General features: G+C 39.7%; 1 protein-coding gene across 1 annotated transcript in view; it reads right to left on the minus strand.

The window, feature by feature from the left end:
• TTN (titin) overlaps window positions 1-26375 on the minus strand; it is a 468698-nt gene that overhangs the window by 305524 nt on the left and 136799 nt on the right. The window contains exons 26-29 of the mRNA XM_078847988.1: window positions 17069-17223; window positions 16840-16969; window positions 16591-16756; window positions 1369-1472 (exon numbers count right to left, since the gene is read on the minus strand). Of these exons, the coding sequence (XP_078704114.1) occupies window positions 1369-1472; window positions 16591-16756; window positions 16840-16969; window positions 17069-17223 (555 nt within the window). The remainder of the gene's footprint in view (window positions 1-1368; window positions 1473-16590; window positions 16757-16839; window positions 16970-17068; window positions 17224-26375) is intronic.

Below are 26375 nucleotides of genomic sequence, written 5' to 3' on the forward strand. Positions count from 1 at the left end.
TACATTTATCTATTTTACTTTTATGGTTAATGGATTTATTACAAGGATGATTTTCCTCAGCATATCTATATAACTTCATATGAAACCTACATCAAACAAAAATTCCTCCCTGTTACAGAAGGCTGGGATGGCTAACACTGGAGTAGTGGATCAAACCCTGAAAAGTGGGTACAAAATAATCCACAGATGTAAATGGGCATATGGAGGTGTTCATATCATCCTATGTTAATCAAAGGGTCCAAAATGTTGGTATAGGTCTGGGTGCAAAAGTATGATTGGCAGCCACACTTTGGACCAGGGCAATGATCATCAGCCACAGCAAATGTCAAAGGTGGCTACGGTGCTGGACAGACAACATATCTGCCAGGGGGTAATTGTACAACTTCAGTTCATGTATGCTTTGTTTTATAGTATGTGGTAGTCACAGTGCTAACACCAACACCCTAATACACTCCCTTAACCATGTCATTCTGTGCCACTTCTCCTTAGTACTGAGCATGTGTTAAAGCTACTCCTGGAACAAGGCATTGGTTGCTCTGACACTTATTTTGATTGACTAATAGGGTTTGAGTTGGGCTTTGTACATTCTCTGTGTTCATGCTGACTCATTCACTATTTTTGTCATATGTTAAGATTTGATAATATGGCACTTCATTTAAAAATGAAGGTGCTTCTTTAAGTTGCCCCATGATCTTAGTTATGTTTGGACAATCTTACACTACCTCTAAACAGACGTTCCTACCATTCTGAGTGGGCACAGAAACCCAAATTCGGTGCTTACAACCCATATGACTCCACCAAAATCATAGAGTCAAGGGGGTTGAATGGGGCGTAAGTCAACAGAAAATGAGCCAGTGTGCCCAGCACAAAAAAAATGGTCCCCTTTTGCTTTGGATCAGCAATGAACCTTCTGCTGCTTGGCCCTCACTCTGTCATGTCATCACAGACTCTGTGCATACATCCCTAGATCTCTCACTAGCTCAGTTTGCACTTTTATCCCTATTTCTTCCTTTGATTTGTAAACTGGGGCCCAAGTCTGCTCCTATTGAAGTCAATGAGAATTTGACCACAGACTTAGGTGGTAGCACAATTGGGCCTGTCCTTTGATCCATCATAATTCTGCACAGTATGTCTGCTGGAATCCGATAACACTTTCTGAAGTAGGCTAATCCATTGAAGAAATGGCATTATATTACTTGACCTTTTCAGGGCTGTCAGATTTGGATATATTCATGTACTGACAATCTTCACTCCATCACATTACAGGATTATCTAAAGCACCAGCAATTGTATGTTTGCCTTACATTTCCACAACATAAATAATTCAGGACCAAGAAATGAAGGTAGTCAGAAAGAAATAAGTCTTACCACTAATGTGAGCCTCAAAGGTTGCGGCACTACCCTCCAGTGCCACAACACTTTGTAACGGCTGCGTAAACGTTGGTGCTTTTGTCGTCATCTTTACAGGCACTCTGAAAGAAAGAGGAAAACATAATTGGATGTCAAATGCCAAGCTCTTTAAAGTTCTTACTGTACATATTTCCTCTCCTTTCTTACTGTACTGCCACTTTTTTTTTTTGTACATGGTATGGAATGATTTATCCTTCTCAGCCTTAAACCATATTGGCCTGACTATGCTTTAATATTGGAATTGTTGGAATATAATAATTTCACTTGTAGGGCCTGCTCCTGCTCCCTCTGAAGACAATAATACAACTCCTATTGACTTCATTGGAGTGAGCTGTGTTCTAGTGGATTAAGCATGGCACCAGGAGACTGGGTCCTACTGTTGATTCTGCCCCGACTCATTGTCTGACCTTGTGTAGGTCACTTAGCCTCTTTGCTTCCATCGCCCCATCTGTCATAAAGGGAAAATAATCCTTATTCATACAGGTCCAAAGCGTTCTGGGATGAATTGAAAGTGTTCTGTAAAACATCATTAGATTCACTGGGAACAGAATTAGGCTTTAAATAGCAGCTTAAAAGGAATGTGGTTGTCTGCAATCTAGTTGGCCTTTAATAATTAAAGGACGGCTGGGAGGCTTCCCTTTTTTAAGGTATACTGTAAGAAGTGAATAATCTTATGCAGAAGCATATTGGCATTAAAGATGCAGACAAAATTCAACTATTTCTCAGACAGTAGCTCAGTGCAATCTGGAATACTGAGAAACAGCTACCTTTGAAACATGAGTTAGGGTATAAGGTAGCCACTGACACGGATGACTTGAACAACTGCAGGAAGGTGTGAAATCTGAAGGAAAAAAAAGTGTGTCCTCTCTTCCTATGCATAATAATTCTTTGCATAAAAGAAACACACTGAAAGCCATGGAAAAGAATACATATTAGAGATATTTTGAACTTTATTTTAAAAGGGCTTATTTTAATTGTATGTTGAATTTAAATGAATTAAGTTTGAATATTTCTAATGCTTAAGGTCACACTGTTTTAAACTGAAGTTATAATTTCCTTGATTAAAAAAACACCATGTGAATATAATGTTATCATCATGATTTACCAGATAAGAGATATCTTGATAATCTTTTTTTCGGTGTCTCGACTTTGTAGTGATACATTCCTGTATACTCTGAGTTGTGCAGTTACTTTTGATTCTGCATCTGATATTGCCACAGTACCAGACATAATTATAAATATATAAAAAAATAAACCTTTATTCAAATCTAACTATGGGCCAGCTCCTGCCATCCTTAACTGGGTTGAAAAATATCTTACGCTGAGGAGCAGACCCATTGAAATCAGTGCCTGACTCTTCAAAGGAGCCCAGATTTGTTTGGAGCCTGACTCCCATTCACTTTCAATGACATAAGGGCACCTAACTCCTGTAGGCTCCTTTGAAAATCCTACACAGCGTGACTAAATGTGCAGTAATGTACTATTCAAGGTGAAAGGGCAGCATCTGATGCTCTATTGGGTTGTGTGAAACTTTACATGAAAGGCACTATGTGTATTGTCTTCATGAGTTGTACTGACACTTTTTGTAACTTGGTGTATGGGGTGATTTTTTTGTTTCTGAAATTTTTCAATTTGTGAAATAGTTTAAACAAATTAGGTATAACTGACATTTAATCTCCTGATGACACCAATTTCCAAAAATGTGCAAAAGCAAGACAGTACAAATTACTTTAATGTATACTTATTCTTCTCATATCCACTTCAATTGTGGATTAATGATTTGACAGTCATTTGAAAGAGAAATAATTTAGTATTTTAAATAAACAGTATAAAAACTATACAGATTATTTCCAAACTCCAGAATATGTTGGGTATTATTTAATTAAGTATAATTGATGATGAATTCATTGAAAGTTTAAATCTCTCATTGGATAGGCAAATTGCAATGATTAAGATTTTGAGCTTATAAGGCTTTTGTATAATTATGATTAAAAGGTATGCATCTGAAATATCAGGCTCCAAAAATAACTTCCCCAGCTATGACTGACAGCAGACAAGTGTTCCAGAGCTGCTGTGTAATTGATACCTTCGCAGTTGATTCCCTTAAAAAGTCATCGGTGCTTAGCTGATACCATATGCATTTTATCAGAGCTATTCTTGGAGCTTCTTGGTTTATCTGTGAGTAACATAACCTTGAACACTCCCAGCATACATAAAAAAGTTTGTAAGTTAACTGACATTTCCATATACATTTCAAAGCCTAATTTAAACATTTCTTTAATATCAAATGTACTTAAAGAACTATTAATTTAATTTTATCAAAACTCACATTCAGAAACATAAGACGACATTCTTGACAAAGAACTTTAAGGTTCAGTGTTTATAGACTATATTTTTATTACATACACCATATACCCATAAATATACATTTATATTGATGTGTTCTATCAAAACGATTAATGACTGATAAAGAAATATAGTTTTACTATAAAAAAATGCCACTAACCTGATTTCTCAAGAGTGCCTAAAAGGAGTGGGCAAAGCCCAGCGAAAGTTTCGTAAACGACGTCCTTATCCAGAGCAAGATTTTAGACAATCCCAATATGAGAATCGTTGAGCCTCTAATCATTGAAAACAAAACTACACAGTCTTGACAGTGTAGTTTTGCTTTTCTTTGCAATCCCTACACCCGAGGCGAGGCTGGGAATGCACGACTGCTCAGAAGTGCTCACATAGTTGTTTTACTTTATATACCCCTGATCTGCTGACAGCTCTGCATCATCATGTCAGTGCCACTTCTGATTGGTTTTCTAAAAAAAAGCATCATGGGAGATGCAATCATACACCACCTGTTGGTCTGATGGACAGTGCTAATTTTGGCAGCACAAAAGGGATTCACTGAGAAAATGAACCAGTATATTCAGAGTTTATTGTGCTTTAAAGTCCAATCATTTTATTTGCAGTTGCTAATTAGTTACATCACAAATTTAAGAAGAAATTATGAGGAAGGATTTTTATTAAATAGCATAGAACACAGTCAAATCAATACTGGTCCTGCCCGTCAGATCCAACCTTACAGTCTCTTCCCCTACAATGACTAAGTAGCTACCAAATGCATCTGTCAATCATCAGGTCACATAAGTAAGTGGACCTAATACATGAGCCTTATATTGGTTATTTATATGTATATTTTTAAATTACAAGTTGAAAGTTTGTGTTTGAAACCAGGTAAATATGATTTTTTTTGTTACAGTTAAAAATCTTTTTACAGCTAACTAATTATTTCTTTCAGTAGGACTTGTCAAAAGGAATGTCTGAAATGCAGGAACATGAATGTCAAGAAGGCGCGTACATAGCAGCAACTTTTGCAATGGTTTAAAACCCAGTCTTTAGCCCTCCCTCCTGACTGCCCTTATTAGGGGCCTGTGTAGGACTCATGCAGCCCCTGCACCAATGAGCTATGCCTTTCCCATATTGCTTGCTGAGAGGTCTTTGGCTGAGCCAGGCCCAGCTTTACCAGGCTGTGGGGCTAGCTGTGTCACCAGCTGCATTTGCCTCAAAACCAGAAGTCAGAGGCAGAAGGGGCCTTTGTGCTGTCTTCTGCAACTGGGACAGCCACTGTTCTAAGATACCTGTGTGCACCTGTCTGTCAGGGTGCTAGTGCTTCCTTATGCAACCTTCATTTTCCTGTCTGACAATATGGTACCTAACTAAGCTCCTATTTAGCAAACCACTTAAGCACGTGCTTAACTGGCTCCCTGAGACTTCTCAGTCTTAAAGTTACATGTCTGCTTCAGTGCTTTATTAGACAGGGGGTGTAGGGCTGGCTTATGCCCCAAGGTACACAGTAAAAAGAGGTCATCTGTGCACAGATGCTCTTGCAAAAGGGCTGGGGAAGGGGGGCAGGCGGGAACCTCTTCTGTGGTACCATCCCCACCTCCTTAGACTCTACAGAAGAATCTCTGCAGGCACAAAAACTCAAATGCGAGGAAGAGAGGCTGATGTGGAAGGCAGGGCAGGAAGAGAAGGTAAACAAAGTTCCACCATGAACCTCACATGGAATACTTAGGAGAGCAAATACAAACAAGTTTTTCTATGCCAGCCCACTTCATGCTCAAGAAGCCCTCCTCCTCCCATGGCAGCCCCATAACTGTGGAGTGCAGGGCGCTGAAGGAAAGGAAGCTTCTGAGGCACAATGTCTCTCCATGGATGGAGCACCCTGCAATGTGCTGTTTTGAAGGGAGCAGGGGAGAGTACGTCACTTCCCCTTCATAGACTGACCTGAAGAAAACTCTGTGAGGAGAATCTTAGAGTTTTACACCCTCTAACCCATTCCTGGGGTGGTTTCCATAGAAGGGATTGATCTAACCTTTAGTTTACTTTTCTGGTTAAAAAGGTCATCTTTAAGGGCATTTTTGCTGCACAAGGGTCAGGGGAAAGGAGCAGCAGCAATTATTGTAATCTCCCACATTGGTGCAGTGTCCACTTGACAGTGTTGGAAGACCGGTATCATACCCCATTCGTTAGTCTATGGTCTGGACGGGGTTAGTCTGAGAGAAAAGCTAGTCTATCCGCATCAATTTACTGTCATAACATGAGGCAGGCCTTGACTGCAGCTAGGATTTACATTTACATTTTTCATAGTGAAAGGAATTTACTCTACAACAACAACATTAGCAGGCAGTAAAATTTTCTCCAAAGTAGTGCAAGTGGTAAAACTGGTGAAAAATCATGTCTGCAACAGCATATTGACTTCAAATTTCTCTTTCAAAAAAAAAAAGTAAAAGTCACTTTTTGGTGACTTGGTGAAATGGTGTTATGGAGACATAAGTAAAATGAAGAGAGTAGCATAAAAATCATAGGATTAAATTAATCATTTTTAAAATCTCAAAAAAGCTGACATTTTATTACCTTTCCAATATGTGTATTTTGGTTAGGAGGTCAAATGTTACTATTTCTTCTAGAAAAGGGGGATGAAAATCCCACAAATGGCAACATTCCTTTAAACCAAGTCATGAAGTATCACAGAAAACTAAGGTTTTGTATCCAAACATGAAGCAAAAACGGAAAATGTTCTGTAAGTGCTAAACATCACTACATGTTTAAAGCTGCATTCACCAACTCCAACCTTTTTGCATATACATTGTGGTTTGTAACACAGGCACGGGATTCCACCTGCACAAAGTTCATTGCAGGATAAGGGTGTTGGGGCAGATCCTCAGCTAGTACAAATTGGCTTAGCTCCATTGTCCTTAAAAGATAACTCTTATCCAGTGCTTTGCATCTTTAGATCACAAAGAGCTTTACAAAAGGTCAGTATCTTCATCCCCATTTTCCAGATGAGGAAACTGAAGCACAGGGAGGGAAGTGACTTGTCCAAGTTCACCCAGCAGGCCAATGGCAAAACTGGGACTTGAAACCAGGTTTTCCTTGTCCACTAAGCTACATTGGCTCATAATATATCATATCATATATACAAGTTTCACCTCCCACAAAACCCTTAGACACATTAGCCCTTGGAGAAATGGGTACTACAATGCACATACTATTTCTCAAAATATACACTATGTCAGATATAGAATATGCTCTTTAGTGTAATAAAATATTATAGGCCTGATACTACAAATACTTCTATATGTGAGTAACTTTACTCATGCAAGTAGTCCTTTTGACTACAATGAGTGAAGGTGCATAAGAGAAACAATTACTTCAATGCGCCTGCATATGGAAGTGTTGCAGGATCAAATCTTTAGTCATAAGAGCGTGGAACATTAACTTCACTGTTTCCTGACTTTTGAATGCTTCACCATACAGCTTTAACAGGCTCTTTTAAAATGGGGTTTCCCTAGTTTATTAAAAAAATTAAAAATCAATAATATGCACCTATTTGCTTAACAGCAGTAGAGTGCACTGTACTGCAAAATATATGCAGTCGATAGGACAGGAGCCCTGTGTTCTTTCCTGCTCCCCTTCCCGCTACACATTCATTCACTAAGGCTTTGTCTACAATATGGAGACTATACTGGCATATCTATGCCAGCAGAGCCATGGAGTATAGACTCAGCCTACACCCAACAGAGGAGCTTTTCTTTTGGTGTAAGACCACTACCTCCTTGAATCACATTAGTTACATCAATGGAAGTTGTATCTACGCTGGGGTTTTTGTTCACATAGCTATGTCAGTCAGGGGTATGTTTTTTCATACTTCTGACAGATGTAGCTATTCCAATATAACTTTTCAGTGTAGGTCAAGCCTAAGTGTATGGAGAGAGGTAGAGCCCCACCTCCTCTCCTACGTGCCTTTGTTTTCTTTACACACCTTCTCTCAGTGTGAAAGAGTAGGTTGTGTATGAACTTTCTCTAACGCGCACACCTTTTGCAGAGCCAACAGAACTTGACAAGCAAGCAGTTACTGGATCACAGTCAACAAATCAAAGCACATGTACAAAGTGTTTTTCTAAACCCTTATAAAACTGACAAACCAAAAATCAATTTTCACCGACATGACCTAGAGCATAAATCCCTGTTGAGTTGCTAGTTTTCTAAACTCTTCAAAACAAAACATTTTTATAATTCCCCTGCTTCAGCCTGGAAAATGGCTGAACTGCTCCTCTCCTCCCCCACAAACTTTCCAAAAATATTTTCTCCTGGACTGAAAACAAACATGCCAAGTTTCAACCTGAAAGACAAAAATGTTATAAGCAACAGAAAACATTTGCAATGACATCTGTGCAACCATATCCACATAATACCTCTAATGAAACAGTAAGTATGTTTGGCCAGACTGATGGCTTGGGATGCTTGCACTCCATTACACAACCATGTGAGAAAGCCAAGTTCCACACTAACCAACCTCAGGGCCCTTAATGGAACCTGGAAATATGACAAAGATAATGATAGGAACCTGGAGAGAATACACATACTACGCTGATCTTCTCCACTCATAGCACCTCCTAGGGGTCAGCTATTGAGTGATAGGGTCTGTTGGAGGATGCCTACATTTACAGCTGAAAAGTTGATGCTGCTGTCAGGTGCTGGTGCTTTCTGAGATGGTGGGATAAGATAAACAAGAACTGAGGCTTTGAATGAAGAAGATACCAACTAGGAATGAACCTTCCCATCTCTCTCCTGAAAACAGTCTTAGCTGTAGTGCTCTATGTGTGCCAGTGTCATAAAATAGCAGGCAGATGGTCTCCATAATGTATTACATCTTTTCCATTTTTAATTTCTAGGATTCTATGAGTGATTTAGGTGTGCTTATTGTCAGAAAAATGAGTATGTAAACAAAAGACACCTTAACAGATCTGTTCCCTGTATGCATTCACAGTTATATCTAGTTGCCTTGCTGACAACGACAAATCATAGCAGTGTCACAAAACTATGGGAGAGTATATTGAATTCTGTTTCATATATTACCTAACATTGTTAATAAAAAATCCACAGCTGGAACTTAATCAACAGTCAGGACGGTAAGCCAGATAAGGAGTAGGAGGGAAACAAAACAAAACAAAACAAAAACACCCAAAAAGCAAAAACCGAGCTTGACTTTCAAATCCCAAGCCGTGTCTGAAGGTCTGGGAATTAAAAACAAACCAACAAAAAAACCCACTGTTTTTTCAATGAGCAAATTGGCTATGGAATCAGGGACAATAGACATAAAACCCCACAATTTCATGTTCACAGAATCACTTTTTCAGAGATTTAGTTATCCTGCAATTTCTAACACTACTTCTATAAACAGTCCAGCTGAAAAGAGATATTACAGATGGGCTATCACCAGCAGGAGAGTGAATTTGTGTGGGGGGGTGGAGGGTGAGAAAACCTGGATTTGTGCTGGAAATGGCCCACCTGATGATCACTTTAGATAAGCTATTACCAGCAGGACAGTGGGGTGGGAGTAGGTATTGTTTCATATTCTCTGTGTATATATAAAGCCTGCTGCAGTTTCCACGATATGCATCTGAGGAAGTGAGCTGTAGCTCACGAAAGCTTATGCTCTAATAAATTGGTTAGTCTCTAAGGTGCCACAAGTACTCCTTTTCTTTTTGCGAATACAGACTAACACGGCTGTTACTCTGAAACCTGTCATTACAGAACTAATGTGTTTATCAATTTTAATTTTACAGTCTATGTGTGAGACATGTAATTAAATAGCCCATACTCCAATTCCCTGGGTTTAAAGGCTATTAAAAATGAAATATTTAACACTGGCCTTTAACCCACTGTCAATACCTGTGTGAATAAGATGTACAAGTGAAGTATTTATTGACTGAAGATGATTATAGGGGCCACACAGCATATAGGTTTTGTCTTTGTTGATTTTTATGTTCATGGTTTTAGACTGAGAGTCAGCTGCTAATGTGTTATTTGGGTCCCCATTTGCAAGGGTGAAGTTCACCCCCATGCGTAGAGGGCCAGAGCAAAGTCTTAAACTTCCAAAACAGGGCTACAGTGGGATTTAAGTGGTGCATAAGCCTAGTACTCACCTGGGCACACAGGACATTCACTTAAAGTATCAATTTTCCAAACCTTTGCACCACAGACATGCTTTACAAAATGCACATGGCATCAGCTATGTTGGCCAAATAACACACAGTAGTATAGGAATAGGAGGCTGTGTTGCATGAACTGTCTGCTGCATGGGGCTTTGAAAATTTGGATCCGAATGACCATTGAGGAACAGCTATTTTAGAGTCTGAAAGTCCTGCTGGTTCAACTCCTTCTCAAATTGATAACCAAAATATGGCTTTTACTGTTCCTCTTCCTCCAATACTTCCACTGCAGGTGTGAAGTGGCTTCTAGAATGTCTGCTGCTGATCTGGTGGTAGTCTTGGAACTCTTTAAGGACAACTGTAGGAGCGTCTGCAATCCAAAGGAAGAAACCCAGTTTTCCAACATAAGTGAAAGTGGCAGGTGGCCTATCACCAGGCACTATAATCCAAGTCTTGCAAACAACATGCATATATGTATTAAGCTGCCTTAAAAAGTTTCATCTGCTCAGAGACCATCTTTGTAGCAATCCTGAGTAGGCCCCGCCTTCCAGTTGCCAGAAATGTTTCCTTGTCCATGCACAGGCTCCCTAGGAGCATTGCCAGAGACCCTGGGAACTAATCAGCCCCCCACTCCAGGTTTTAAATACATAGGATTAGCCAGCCACAGAGACAAAAATTTATTTCTATCATTTCCTGATTATAGAAGCCATTAACTCTTGCCTGTATCAATGAAAATTGAAGAACTGAAGTCCTCCATTAGCTACTTAAGAGGAAAAGGGGGAAAACTTGCTCTTCTCTCCTTCAGTTGCTTGTGTACCACACTTGATATTTGTTCTCAGTCTTGCTGACAGAATGGGTACAAGAAAACTGACCTACCAACAAGGATCACTGTGGTCTTGAGAGGCCTATGAGAAGGTACTTAAAAAAGTAGAGGGGAATTTATTAATATCACTTATAAACACACCTCAAAAGAAGGTGTGTTTTCTAATTTGTCTTACAAGCCAGGATAAAACAACTGAAGTCGAAACCACAACATTTACATCAAGTAGATTCTGCTATGCATGTGACTTTATTAATGAAATATAGAGAAACAAATTACAAATTCTAATTACTAGCATGTTCTTAATGGGTATTAATTAAGCAGTACTCAGAGATTCCCTTCCCCCCTCCCCCCCACAATGTCAAATCTCCATGAAGATTCACAGCAAGCAATTAGTCCACTCATAAATTGGGCATCCTGAAGTTCAACCCATCTTCTTAATTAGATTTCCCCTATAATATCCTCTGGAGTATCCAAGAGAAGTATGGGATCATGCTTCAAATTGATGTTAACCTCTTGCGACTCCACATTTGAAAAACAGGTACTCTGCAGGCAGTGTTTATGTTTTAACCTGTGCAAGCAAACACATTTAAATGAATATCAGCTACATTTTAATCTGGTGTAAATTACAGCACTCTTCATTCACCATTCTATGGGGTTTGACAAAACTGCTCCTAAAATATCCAAGATCATGGACAGAAATATGGAGTAATCACATCCCTAACAGATTACATCACTGGCCTAAAATTTATATTACTGGTGAAGAGTAAGAAGTAGCAGTGTTATGTACAAGCAGAGGAGTCACAACAACAAAACAAAATTTCACCTGCTGCTTCTCCTTAACAAAAATTAAGGTAGCCTTCAGGTTTTTGTTTTTTCTTTGGAACAGATGACATTTCAACATGATGCACAAAGCATGGACCTTTGCCTTCTCAGCTGGATTTGAATAGGAGCACCAAGGGAGAAAGGATTTTTGAAGAAATATAAGAGTAGTTTTTGCAACCAATGTGCTGCCTATGGCATATGTTCTAGTTCTCTTTCCTGTGTTATGAGCTTTGATTCAGATCAACACATATCTCACAGGAGATGGGAAGAGATTCCAAGAATGCTGGTTCTTCACTCTCATCAACATAGCACAGCAGATCTTTTAGAGGATGTGAAGATTACAGAGAAAACTCAGATATTTATTCCTTCAAGAGAGATCATCAGTCCAAATGAAGGAGCAAGAATACCACAATAATAATGAAAGTTCTGGCAGCAAATACACAATGATCTGACCAATATAAAGGTAAGATCTTAGGTAGAGTGTTGAAGGCTATTTAGTGGCATGTTGGCTGTCCTACAGACTCTCAACCACTTTCACAGGGAACAGGAACAGTCATTCGCTTCTTGCTAGCAAGATTCATGGAGATGTTTTTCTATTGAATAATCCTAAATGGAAATAATCGTAAATCCCTTAGCCTCTCACTTTAGGTTCTCAGGGCATTTTAAGACAAAAAGATGTCCAAACAATCTACCTTTCACAGAGTTGTAACATGCTTCATTAGAAGAACTGTTCAGGAATTTTCCATTGTTTTTGGTTTTGACAGAAAATGTGGTTTGAGGAAAAAATAAAGATTTTCCACAGGGAAATTTTTATTTCGGAAAATTTAATAAAAACTTTTTGGCATCAGGAAATAAAATCAAAACAAAATATTTAATTTCAGGTCAAGTTGATCCAAATCATATAATTTTGGTTTGTTGAACTGCGCCAAAATGTTTTGTTTTGCATCATTAATCTGTGTCCACTTTAGCTTCCCCTGCGCCTCACATTTTTATTTTTCCCCTTATGGGCTTGGCTCCACAGCCAAGTGACATCTCCCATAATGCACCATGGTCTCACCTGAGACTGAACCCCAATGTTGCATTAAGAGAGCCCCACACCCCTACAAAATGTTTCCTTTTGATACATTTCAAAAAATATTTTAATGTCTTTTCTTTTAGAACATGTTCCATTAAAGTTTTGATATTTTGACTTTTCATTCTGATTTGGGCTGAAAACAAACATCAACATACCAAAGTTTCCCATTGGATGGAAATTCCAAGTTTCTCTCAGCTCTCCTTGTTCGATACATCATCTTGAAATCATAATATTCATTAGCATGAATTCTGCCTTCTAATTAGTGTAGTCATCCTTCAGCAGCCTATTCTCCCCCTGCCTCCACCAGCTTCTAGGCCCAGTCTCCTTGCCCAACCAGTCCCAGTCCTCCTCCAACCCCCCATCTCCTTGTCTGATCTGTCATCACAACTTCACCCCCAGGTTTTTCATCCAGTCTCAGTCTCCTCCCCTTGTTTATGTTTCTAAACAAAGTAACAGTGAACTGATACTAGGGAGAAGTCAGTTAACATAGACCTAGAACAGTGGTTCCCAAACTTGTTCCAGCAGCTCCCATTGGCCTGGAGCAGCGAACCGCAGCCAGTGGGAGCCGCGATCGGCTGAACCTGCGGATGTGGCAGGTAAACAAACCGGCCCGGCAGGGGCTTTCCCTGCACAAGTGGTGGAACAAGTTCGGGAACCACTGACCTAGAATATAAAATGATTAGGGAGAAAAATACTTACCCCATAGCACTTTGCACAAGAAAGTAGAATGTAAATCAGAGGGTGAAATTTAGCCTTGTGTAGGAAGACATTTCAAGGGTTATGCACCACATATGTCCCACATACTTAAGTTCTCAAAACTGATCCTAAGTAGGACAAAAGCTGTGCATAGGCCCTGCACTGGGCCATTGAACAGTTGTGAATTTATCCCAAATCAATCTGAAGAAGTTGATGACACCTCTTTTTCTCAATGTGCAGGTTAGTTCAATTAAAAAGTAGCATCTTTTGTCTACAGTTCGACTATGACAGATAGAGATGCTTTCCTAAGAAAAGGTATAATCAAAGTTCTCTTATTGCAACAAACTTCCCCTTCTAGTAGTGCTTTTCTTCACTCTCAAGTGAAGTCCACTCTCTTTTATAAGAATATTCCATTTGTTTTATGCAGCATTCAAAATACTGTAAAATACCTGCCAAATTCTCCTTGATGTGAGCGGTCAAGTATTTCCTGTACCTTGGAAACCTCTGTACCTTATCCCGAAGATCCAAGTGTCATTTCAGTTATTGATCTGTTTTAATGGTCATAATTCTGTCACTTTTGCTTTTTTGAGGATTGTAAAAAGAGGGTCAATGGAGCAAATTTACTGATGTAGCCACTATCAACTTTAGCTTAATTCTTCCTTCAGAAATACAACGCACACAAATTGCATTAACTTCACTGGGGTTGGTGCACATATCCAAAAGTATGGTCTGACTCCTAACCACAGCAGCGAATGCTATACAGCCAGTGAAAATGCATTGGATCACTATAATGTGGAATGAAGTCTTCTGTGAGAGCTTTCAATTTTTTTACAGAACTTTTGGGATGAATTTGCTAAGCATTTCTTAAAACCCACATTCCAAACCCTGTAACTTGAACACGTTCATACTCCTAGCAGCAGTCACTGTGAACCCAACATTATTTTTCAGGATAGCACTAAACTGATCTTGTGTGTCAGCCAGATATGATTAGCAAAGATTTCAACATATGCGAGTGATAGTCATCACTTATGGATCTAATATTTTGATAAAATACTGACCTTTCTGGCATAAGACATTGGCTTATAAGTAGGAAATTATTTTTGTCCATTTTAGTGTCACAGTAAGTGCTTATGCCCCAGTGAGAATATGACCACTGTCTCCTCAGAATCTAGTGACGTCATTGATGACACTGAAGAATTCTATCACTCCTCTCTCCCGCCTTCATGTCACAGTTTTATTCTGGTGAAAACTTGGTAACTAAATGTGTAGACATAGGACTTAAAGAAACTGAATAAGGTACCTGGATGGTAAAGGAGGTGTCATGCGTGGCACCCTTTGCTATGCTTAAAAAACCCTTGTGCTCCTGCTAAGTTAACTTGGGACTTTTTGCAGAACACACCACTGATTTTATTTTCCAGCTGTTGAGTAAAGAGATCATGTATAGATAGCACCTTCTCTCTCTTCAAATGAGAGTGCAGGATGTACTACTGTTCACCTAATATGCCCAATTCATGAATGAAATAATTTCCTTGGGAGAGACTTTTAGAATGAGGAATGATAAAATGTATGTAACAAATTGCCAAGCCTGTGACCATTTCACTTACAAAATCCTATGCCTGCTTGGCACCGGTTAGTAGTGCATCCTTTTGCAGCAATAGTGTTGATACCTTGTTTCAGCTATACCAGCATGTAATAGAAGCTTAGTTGAATTTTTACAACACTCTTTATTCCAAAGTGCCTTTGCGCAATTCAGTCTAAGAGGTTGTTATACACAACATAAGAATAGCCATACTGGGTGAGACCAATAGGTGTTCTAGCCCAGTATCCTGTCTTCTGACAGTGGCCAGCGCCAGATGCTTCATAGGGAGCAATTTATCTAGTGATCCATTCCCTATTATCCAGTCCCAGCTTTACTGACGTCCAAAACATGCGCTTATGTCCTTGCCCATCCTGCCTAATAGTTGTTGAAAGACCTATCCTCCATAAACTTAACTAATTCTTTTTTGAACCCATTTATACTTTTGGCCTTCACAACATCCCCTGGAAATGAGTTCTACAGAATAAATGTGCATTGTAGGAAGAAGTACTTCCTTTTTATTTTTTAAATCTGCTGACTATTAATTTGATTGGGTGACCCCTAGTTCTTGTGTTCTGTGAAGGGGAAAATAACACTTCCTTATTCACTTTCTCCACACCATTCATGATTTTATAGACCTCTATCATATCCTTCCTCAGTCATCTCCTTTCTAAGAGGAACTTTCCCAGTCTTTCTAAGCTCTCCTCATATGGAAACTGTTACATACCAGTAATCATTTTTGTTGCCCTTCTCTGTACCTTTTCCAATTCTAATATCTCTTTTTTGAGATAGAATGACCAGAACTGCATGCAGAATTCAAGGTGTAGGCATACCAATGGATTTGATAGTGGGATTATGATATTTTCTGTCATATTATCTATCCATTTCCTAATGGTTCATAACACAACTTTTTTGACTGCGGCTGAATATTGAGCAATGTTTTCAGAGAACTATCCACAATGACTGTAGGATATTTCTTGAGTGCTAACAACTAATTTAGATCCCATCATGTTGTATGAATAGTTGAGATTATGTATTCCAGTGTGCATTACTTTGCATTTATCAACACGGAATTTCATCTGGCATTTTGTTGCCCAGTCACCCAGTTTTGCGAGATCCCTTTGTAACACTTCAGTCTGCTTTGGACTTAACTATCTTGGGTGATTTTGTATCATCTGCAAACTTTGACAACTCATTGTTTACCCCTTTCCCCAGCTCATTTATGAATATTTTATATATTCATAAATGATAAGTTACATTTACAGAGACAAGGTGGATGAGGTAATAGCTTTTACTGGATTAAGTGAGACAAGCTTTCGAGCCACACAGACCTGAAGAAGAGCTCTGTGTAGCTCGAAACCTTGTTTATCTCACCAACGGAAGTCAGTTCAATAAAGATATCACCTCACCCACCTTGTCTCTAATATCCTGGAACTGACAAGGCTAGGGTGACACTACATACAAGTTACACTTATGTTCTACTGTATAGTTAGGTATTGTAAGATTTTATAAATTGTATATGGATCTATATCTTCTGATGGAAATCTAAATGCAGATGATAGTCATGTTATGATTTACAATACACAAAAGTGAGTAAGTGAGACAACAGAGTCCTGTGCATGCTTCATAAATGAAACTCAGTACAGCCACTACAGTACATTACAAGACACAGTACTCAGAGTAAATCTGAATTTACCTCACTGACAGATGTTTAGCCATTGGCCTTTGACCTTTCATACAATATGTGTTCTGACCTTGTCCCACTTCAGTTGTAGGGACACTCATTTTTTCTGAAAAATATCCTTGTTCCTGTTTTGATTTTGTCTCAGTTACAGAGAGAATTTCTGGTTTTTCATTTTTCTCTGAAACAAAACATATATGTCAGTGAGAGTGGTAACAAAATTCTCTTTAATTATATAATGTGCATTGGATGAGGGGCATTCACCTGTAACTCTTATGAAAGCTGAACAGTATGCTTCCCCAACTTCATTGCTGGCAACACAAATATATTTCCCAGTATCAGCAAGGACTACATTTCTTTTTAAAAGGTAATAGGAGTCACCTAATTTCTCAATCTGTAAAATAATAAAGTATGTGCAGACAACAATTAGTAGCACACAGCAAGATATACTACGTCCCTCCCCAAGGAACACTTTAAAAAAGTTAAATCATACACTGATGTTTCCAGCTACCAGTCTGGTATCATCTTTAGTCCAAACAACATTTGGTCTGGGTATTCCATGTATAGTGCAATGCAGCACTAAATCTTCTCCTTCTTGTAGAGTTGTATGTCCAAATTTCTGTATGAAGTTTGGTTGTTTTCCTTGTACTGCAAAAAAGTGTACACTGTACTTGAAATGGCACAAGCAAAAAAACTATTCTGCTTTCATAATTTTTTGATTATTGTATGGAGAAAAGAATCCATGATTATGGTTGAATCTCAAAAGTACTAGTTTACACAGCAGTGGAGGACAGACATTTGAAATTATATTCCTTTTATTTAGCATGGATATGGAGTGGGAATGGTGAAACTCTCCTTTGCACATAGGGTGGCGAGCATCATGATCTCCATGCATCAGGAGAGTGATATTAATTTCAAGGTAGCATTAGATAATCACATTCTTTATGTGAGTAATAGATAAATATATGGTGGATTACCTTACTACAGTGAATAGTAAAACACATTTCCTACTGAAGTTTAAGGAACAATGTCAAGACTGGCAAACTTTTGGGCTAGGCTTACTGTTGCATATCATGCTTTTCTTTGCTTTTCTAGTCTGTTCCATCCTTCCAGGTTAGCAGCTTAGTGAAGCACACAAGAATCCTATTCTATAAAAGGGTCAAATTCACACTAATGCTGAAGGACAGAACAGAATTTATGCACTCTTAAGTTACCACTTAAGCCCCACATGAAAAACTAAGGTAGATTGCTACAAAGTATAGGATTTTTAGAGCAGCCCAGACACTTAAATCACATCTTGCTTCCCCTCCACATCAGAAATATATATTCTCTTTTTCTCCTTCATTATTTCATAATGTACCATAGCATACAGATTTATTAAGAACAATACAAAGCAAACCCCACTGTATGCATGCTAGCTATCTTATTGTGAGGGTAAATCCTTTAGGCACATACAAGACCCTCATATAATAGAGCTATTAGGGTTTAGTAACCTTATTCAAAATATTTCACTGATTTAAATTTCACAGACTCTAGGGTGTGATTCTGCTCTCACTTATACCGGGGTAATTCTGTTCAACAGAGTGATTCCTGCAATACACAGAAGTGAGAGCAAAATCAGTATATCCCTCAAGAGTGTGCAACAATACTAACAGCAAATGATCGTTAGTCCCCCATACAAAAGTCTCTGGCAGAGGTGCATGTCAGGGGCCAGCAGGGAGTGAGAGCAAGCATGGCTGGGACAGTCCTGAGCCCTTGCTATCTCCCCTGGCTACCACAAAGTCTATAATTAACCAGTGCCAGAGGCCAAAACTATGTCAACTCCTCAGGCCACCCCCATTACAAACTGTTGGCCTGAGAGAGGCATATCTTTAGGTGCTCCCATTGAAATGAAGCAACTCCACATACACCCCTTATTGCAGGCCAGGGCTTTAAGCTACAAATAAGAGGTATTTGATGTGGCTGGCATAGAAGAAGCAGCAGATCTGGGGAGAGGGAGTTTATATCCTCAAACAGTGCTCTTATATTAATGACTATGAAGTTAGATCCTATCCAATGTTGCTGTGTAGCTGGAAGCAGAGATAGTTTTGGAATGAAAAGCTCTTTACAATCACCTACTAAATATATTCAATGGGAGTGCTAAGGAGAGAGGGTTATTGGAAACTATTTAGACTCCAAACTGCCATCCACCAGCAAAGGGCAAGTTAAACTATAGGCAGACACAGGCAACACAATTTAACAAATGCTGACTCACTGCTGAGGTGCTGCTCAGCCAATATTCAGTCATGGGGGAAATCCCACCCCAGGATGCGTTTTTGGCTAGTAACAGAAGCTTTATTCCAGGAACTATACAAAGGAACGCTAAAACTGCTATGGCCACCTGTTCTGGAGCACTCTTAAAACTCAGACAGGCTCTGGCACTCAGGATAACAAGGGTCAGCCCTGCATGCAATGGTGGAACTTTTTAGTGCTCAATGACACATGACTAGAACTCCTGCCCCTTGTCTATAGCCAAGCTCTACGATATAACCGCATTTGCTCCAACCCCTCAGACAGAGACAAACACCTACAAGATCTCTATCAAGCATTCTTACAACTACAATACCCACCTGCTGAAGTGAACAAACAGACTGACAGAGCCAGAAGAGTACCCAGAAGTCATCTACTACAGGACAGGCCTAACAAAGAAAATAACAGCACACCACTAGCCATCACCTTCAGCCCCCAACTAAAACCTCCCCAACGCACCATCAAGGATCTACAACCTATCCTGAAGGACGACCCATCACTCTCACAGATCTTGGAAAACAGGCCAGTCCTTGCTTACAGACAGCCCCCCCAACCTGAAGCAAATACTCACCAGCAACCACACACCACACAACAGAACCACTAACCCAGGAACCTATCCTTGCAACAAAGCCCGTTGCCAACTGTGTCCACATATCTATTCAGGGGACACCATCATAGAGCCTAATCACATCAGCCACGATATCAGAGGCTCGTTCACCTGCACATCTACCAATGTGATCTATGCCATCATGTGCCAGCCCCTCTGCCATGTACGTGGATCAAACTGGACAGTCTCGATGTAAAAGAATAAATGGACACAAATCAGATGTCAAGAATTATAACATTCAAAAACCAGTTGTAGAACACTTCAATCTCTTTGGTCACTCGACTACAGACCTAAAAGTTGCAATTCTTCAACAAAAAAACTTCAAAAACAGACTCCAATGAGAGACTGCTGAACTGGAATTAATTTGCAAACTGGATACAGTTAACTTAGGCTTGAATAGAGACTGGGAGTGGATGGGTCTTTATACAAAGTAGAGCTATTTCCCCTTGTTTATTTCCCCCAACCCCACCGTTCCCTCAGACATTCTTGTCAACTGCTAGCAATGGCCCTCCTTGATTTTCACTACAAAAGTTTTTTTCCCCTGCTCTCCTGTTGGTAATAGCTCACCTTAAGTGATCACTCTCCTTACAGTGTGTATAGTAACACCCATTATTTCATGTTCTCTATGTATATAAATCTCCCCACTGTATTTCCCACTGAATGCATCCTGTGAAGTGAGCTGTAGCTCACGAAAGCTTATGCTCAAATAAATGTGTTAGCCGCTAAGGTGCCACAAGTCCTCCTTTTCTTTTTGGGACTAACAGGGCTGCTACTCTGAAACCTGCCCCTTTAAAAGCAACCTGCCTTCCTTCCGCCAAACGCCAGAGCCCGGTTACAAGCAGAGCCCCGCTGATAAGCGCGGGATGAGCCATACCTTTAGCAGCTTCCGCCCTGAGAGGAAAACACACCTCCCCGGCCCGCCAGCCCCAGCCCCAGCCCCCCCTGTCTCTGCCCCCGCGCCAAGGAGAGCCCTGAGCCTTCCCCAGCGCTACTCCCGCGCTGCCTCGCCCCGCACCCACACCTGGTCCCGCTGACGGCCGAGAGCCGCGGGGCGCCTTCTGGAGACATTAACCCTTCCCTCCCGCCCTCTGGCCACGGCCTGACCGACCTGTTTCAACCCCACAAGATGCCACACAGCCGGGCAGTCTCTTTCACTCGCTCTTTTAATGAGCAGAGGGTTTGGGTGATCGCTACGTTTCGTAATTATAACATTGCTGGCTCAAACCCACTTTTCAGGGGGCAGGTCTAGCGTTACACGGGGGTCAGGTTTAAAACAGTCGCTCCCCAAGCGTCCGACCCTTCTGCGTGCCTGTCAGTGGTCCCAGAGCGGGGGCGGGGGGGCCATGCAGCCTGCCCAAAACCCAGTTCCCGAGGGAAAGGGCGGAAAGCAAAATGGTGGGTTTGAAATGCTGGCTGGGATGTTTGACGCGGCCAGAGTAAACCCTTCTGCGACTAGGAGGGGGAACAAGCAATCAGAGCCTGGAGCCCTCACGCTGTTTGTCCTGAACAGACGCTAGCTGCGGTTTCCAGCAGATAGTTTTCAGAGCTCATTAGGCTCAGTGAACAGAGAGTCTCCACAAGGTCTGTTTGCCATCAGGACATTTGGCAACAATCAGCACGTATGACACCTTTGCTTGGCAATCCCAGTATTAACAGTTGGAAGAGGCCCTTCAGCGTCCCGCAAAATGCGGTCTCTGTTCATTGGCAAACAGCCACAGAGAGCCTGAGTACCAGGCAGCGATTAAAAGACTCCTATCTGTCAAATTAATTGTGATTTAAATATCTTCACTAAAATAAAAGTATTTTCAAAATTTTTCTTCATCTAAGTTGCACTTCAGTCTGCCCCCATGCAGCAATACTGTAACTACCATATCGCCCAGCCCATCTATTGTGTACTCCTAAAAAATAATCATGTATTTCAGGTTTCAGAGTAGCAGCCATGTTAGTCTGTATCCGCAATAAGAAAAGGAGTACTTGTGGCACCTTAGAGACTAATAAATTTATTTGAGCGTAAGCTTTTGTGAGCTACAGCTCTCTAAGGTGCCACAAGTATTCCTTTTCTTTTCATGTATTTCAGTTACTAAAGCTGGCTTATTTCTCTCTGACTTTTCTTTTTCTGGGCCAAAATTTGAAGTATTTATTTAGGCAAAAATCTCATGGAAAGCTGTGTGAATTTTGGGTGAGAGATGACCAAATAAGGACTCCACAAGTTAGTTCCATATCTAGAATTATTTTTATTAGGGCTGTCAAACTATTTAAAAAATTAATCACAATCACATCCTTAATCACTTTTTTTAATTACACTGTTAAACAATAAAATATTTAAATATTTCTGATGTTTTCTATATTTTCAAATATATTGATTTCAATTACAACATAGAATACAAAGTGTACAGTACTCACTTTATATTTATTTTTGATTACAAATATTTGCACTCTAAACAAAAGAAATAACATTTTTCAATTCACCTAATACAAGTACTGTAGTGCAATATTTTTATCATGAAAGTTGAACTTACAAATGTAGAATTATGTACAAAAAATAACACAATGTAATAAATAAAACAATGTAAAACTTTAGAGCCTACAAGGCCACTCAGTCCTACTTCAGCCAATCACTCAGATAAATAAGTTTGGTTACAATTTGCAGCAGATAATGCTGCCTGCTTCTTGTTTACGACACCTGAAAGTAAGAACAGGTGTTCGCATGGCACTGTTGTAGCCATGCTGATGACGGGTTCTGCTCAATGACTATCCAAAGCAGAGCGCACCAGTGCATGTTCATTTTCATTATCTGAGTCAGATGCCACTAGCAGAAGGTTGATTTTATTTTTCGGTGGTTCGGGTTCTGTAGTTTCTGCACCCGAGTATTGCTCTTTTAAGAATTCTGAAAGCATGCTCCACACCTTGTCCCTCTCAGATTTTGGATGGCACGTCAGATTCTTAAACCTTGAGCTGAGTGCTGTAGCTATTTTTAGAAATCTCACCTTGGTACTTTCTTTGCCTTTTGTCAAATCTGCTTTTGAAAGTTTTCTTAAAATGAACATGTGCTGGGTCATCATCTGAGACTGCTATAACATGAAATATATGGCAGAACGTGGGTAAAAAACAAAACGGGAGACATAGAATTCTCCCCCATGGAATTCAATCACAAATTTAATTAACGCATTTTATTTTAACAAGCATCATCAGCATGGAGGCATGTCCTCTGAAATGGTGGCTGAAGCATGAAGGGGCATATGAATGTTTAGCATATCTGGCAGGTAAATACCTTGCAAGGCCAGCTACAAAAGTGCCATATGAATGCCTGTTCTCACTTTCAAGTGACATTGTAAATAAGAAGCAAGCAGCAGTATCTCTTATAAATGTAAACAAACTTGTTTGTCTTAAAAAGAAAAGGAGTACTTGTGGCACCTTAGAGACTAACCAATTTATTTGAGCATGAGTTTTCGTGAGCTACAGCTCACTTCATCGGATGCATACCGTGGAAACTGCAGCAGACATTATATACACACAGAGATCATGAAACAATACCTCCTCCCACCCCACTGTCCTGCTGGTAATAGCTTATCTAAAGTGATCATCAAGTTGGGCCATTTCCAGCACAAATCCAGGTTTTCTCACCCTCCACCCCCCCCCCCACACACACACACACAAACTCACTCTCCTGCTGGTAATAGCCCATCCGAAGTCTCACTTTGGATGGGCTATTACCAGCAGGATTTGTGCTGGAAATGGCCCAACCTGATGATCACTTTAGATAAGCTATTACCAGCAGGACAGTGGGGTGGGAGGAGGTATTGTTTCATGATCTCTGTGTATATATAATGTCTGCTGCAGTTTCCACGGTATGCATCCGATGAAGTGAGCTGTAGCTCACGAAAGCTCATGCTCAAATAAATTGGTTAGTCTCTAAAGTGCCACAAGTACTCCTTTTCTTTTTGCGAATACAGACTAACACGGCTGTTACTCTGAAACTTGTTTGTCTTAGTGATTGGCTGAACAAGAAGTTGTACTGAGTGGACTTGTAGGCTCTAAAGTTTTACATTGTTTTGTTTTTGAGTGCAGTTATGTAACAAATTACATTTGTAAGTTACACTTTCATGATAAAGAGATTGTACTACGGTACTTGTATGATATGAATTGAGAAATACTATTTCTTTTATAATTTTTACAGTGCAAATATTTGTGATAAAAAATAATATAAAGTGAGCACTGTATACTTTGTATTCTGTGTTGTAATAGAAATCAATGTATTTTAAAATGTAAAAAAATTCCAAAATATTTAATACATTTAAATTGGTATTCTATTAACAGTGCAATTAATCACGATTAATTTTTTTAATCATGATTAATTTTTTTGAGTTAATCATGTGAGTTAACTGCGATTAATCAACAGCCCTAATTTTTATTTTATTTTATTTTTTGGTAGAAAGAAACATAAGAAGGGCCATATTGGGTCAGACCAATGGTCCATCTAGCCCAATATCCTGTCTTCCGACAGTGGCCAATGCCAGGTGCTTTAGAGGGAATGAACAGAACAGGGCAATTAGAGAGTGATCCATCCCCTGTCATCGAGTCCCAGTTTCCAGCAGGTGGATATGCAGGGACACCCACAGCATGGTGTTGCATCCCTGACCGATTTGCATGTGTTTGATTAAAAAGGAAAGCTGATCTTTTGACAAGGAAAGCAAGCATCCTGGGCCCAATCTTGCTGCCTTTAAAGCCACTGGCAAGACTTCAGGGGCTGCTGGACAGGCGGCCAGCTCGTTCCTTGGCCCACAGCGCTTTCTGTAGCCCCCATTGGCCAGTGGGAGCCACGATCGGCTGAACCTGCGGACGCGGCAGGTAAACAAACCGGCCTGGCCCGCCAGGAGCTTTCCCTGAACAAGCGGTGGACCAGAGTTGAGAACCACTGATCTAGATCCAAGTATCTAAACATAAATCTACCTCAAATTTATTTTCTATCCCATAGTAGTGGCGGAAGAACTTAACTGCAAGCCCAGGTCTCCCATCTGCATGCACCTTCCTTTCCGCAAGGGGTTTGCACTTTGGCTGGGATCCCATACCAGCCAGGGCTGGTCTCCTAAAGCAGTGTTTTTTAACCTTTTTAATACCAGGGACCAGCTTGCTGCCTTCCTAAACTGTGTCTCAAGAGATCTCAAGGACTGGTGCCATACATTCTTGGGCAGTTAGCCTGCCTCCCTCCTCCCCCACCACCCACTGCAGCTATGCTGCTATTTTTAGCATGCTAGCTAGATCAAAACTAACATGTGTACATCCATCCGAGCTGGAAATTACAGTTCCAGCTGCAGTGTAGACATGCTCTAGGAGACTCAACATGTTTGCCCATATCTACACAGAAAATGGGCTGGTACAAAAATAAGCCCATGGGTTTCAGTCTGTGGGGAAAATTCATGGTGAAAGTCAAATTACCCTCTTGGTGGGGTTTTGACTTTAGAATCCACTCAGCAATGCAATAATTCAATCTAAACCAGTATGATAAAAAGTGCTAAAAGAACTGGCGCTGAATGAGACACAGCACCTTTTCATGTAGTGATTGCAAAACTGCTGGCTTTCTGCTGGCCTCCAGAATTCTGTTTATTGTAAATGGAGATCAAGCAGTCAGGCACTGATATTTCAACAACAGGCAAAATGGGAAATGCATTACATCATGTTGGAGGGACACTTTGGTTTGTTTTATCTCAGTGCTTATTATAATGCACATGCAAGTTGGATTCTCAACATGGTTGTTTTTTAGCAATGAACATGGATATAATCACATGGAAACAAATACAAAACTGATTTTTTCTTCTGTAAAAATTCAAACATTCAAGAGGTTAGTAATTATTAAATTAGTTTATTATAAAATGAAAGCTACATTTCCTGAAAAGTACTAAAGGGTATGGCTTGTTTACTTAGAAGAATCTTTATGAAACAACATTTACATGAGATGGCTGGACTTAGGGGTAATATAAATTCTATTCATAGTATGTTGTCTTCCCAACATAGTATGTTGTCATAGTATGCCAGCTCCCACTTTCCCTGCTGCTAGGGTATGTTGTCTTGAGGACATCTCCTGTTTCAAAGTTACAAGATTTTAATAGAATTGCAGCCACTGGGCCAAAAATCCAAATGTTTATCTCTGGCTTCATTGGCCCCCTGGTATTTGAAATATAGATTCTGTTCAGATTATGTTGTACAGTCAAGAATGTAAATTTTGTAAGAGATTGTAAGTCTCCCTCCACCCCTTATAAATTTCCCACACAAGCAAATTTATTATGTGAAAGCAGTAAATTAAGGATAAAAGAAAAACATTCAAATGTTCACCTACTGCTTTTAGTGTGTGGATAGATGTGCCTGAGTTTCATAAGAAATAGCAGGAATTAATAAATTGAATATCTCACCCATTAAGTAGGCTAATAAATTATGGGCAAAGTCTTCCAGTGGCATAATTATTTTTCTTGCCTTTGTCAAAAACCTTAAATAAATTATTCTTTGAATCAAAGCTATTACACTGACACAACTATGTTTATAATAAAACAATATTTTGCTTGTCGTTATCAGAAGTGAAATGTAACATATGCAAGCAAATTCCGCTTTTGAATGTTACAGCTTTAAAGTTGCAGCTCATTTCTCATTGCAGTAGTTAAGTGAAAACTCACAGAAAAATCCTTCCTTTTCGTTTTATTGTTTATCCTACTGCACACACTAGCCAACCCTTTGAGTATATCCCTTGATCTCTTTGAAAACAATTTATTAAAAAGGAATTAAAAATGAGCTCAAGGTCCAATGCATAGAAGATTATCTGTCCCTTTTCATGTTAACAGGTGGAAGTATAAAACATCTATATCTTTCATTTAACATTTTATAAGAGAAAAAAGAATCATAAGAATTATGCCAT

This window comes from Lepidochelys kempii, chromosome 11 (assembly GCF_965140285.1).
Source record: "Lepidochelys kempii isolate rLepKem1 chromosome 11, rLepKem1.hap1, whole genome shotgun sequence".
Lineage (NCBI taxonomy): Eukaryota > Metazoa > Chordata > Testudines > Cheloniidae > Lepidochelys > Lepidochelys kempii.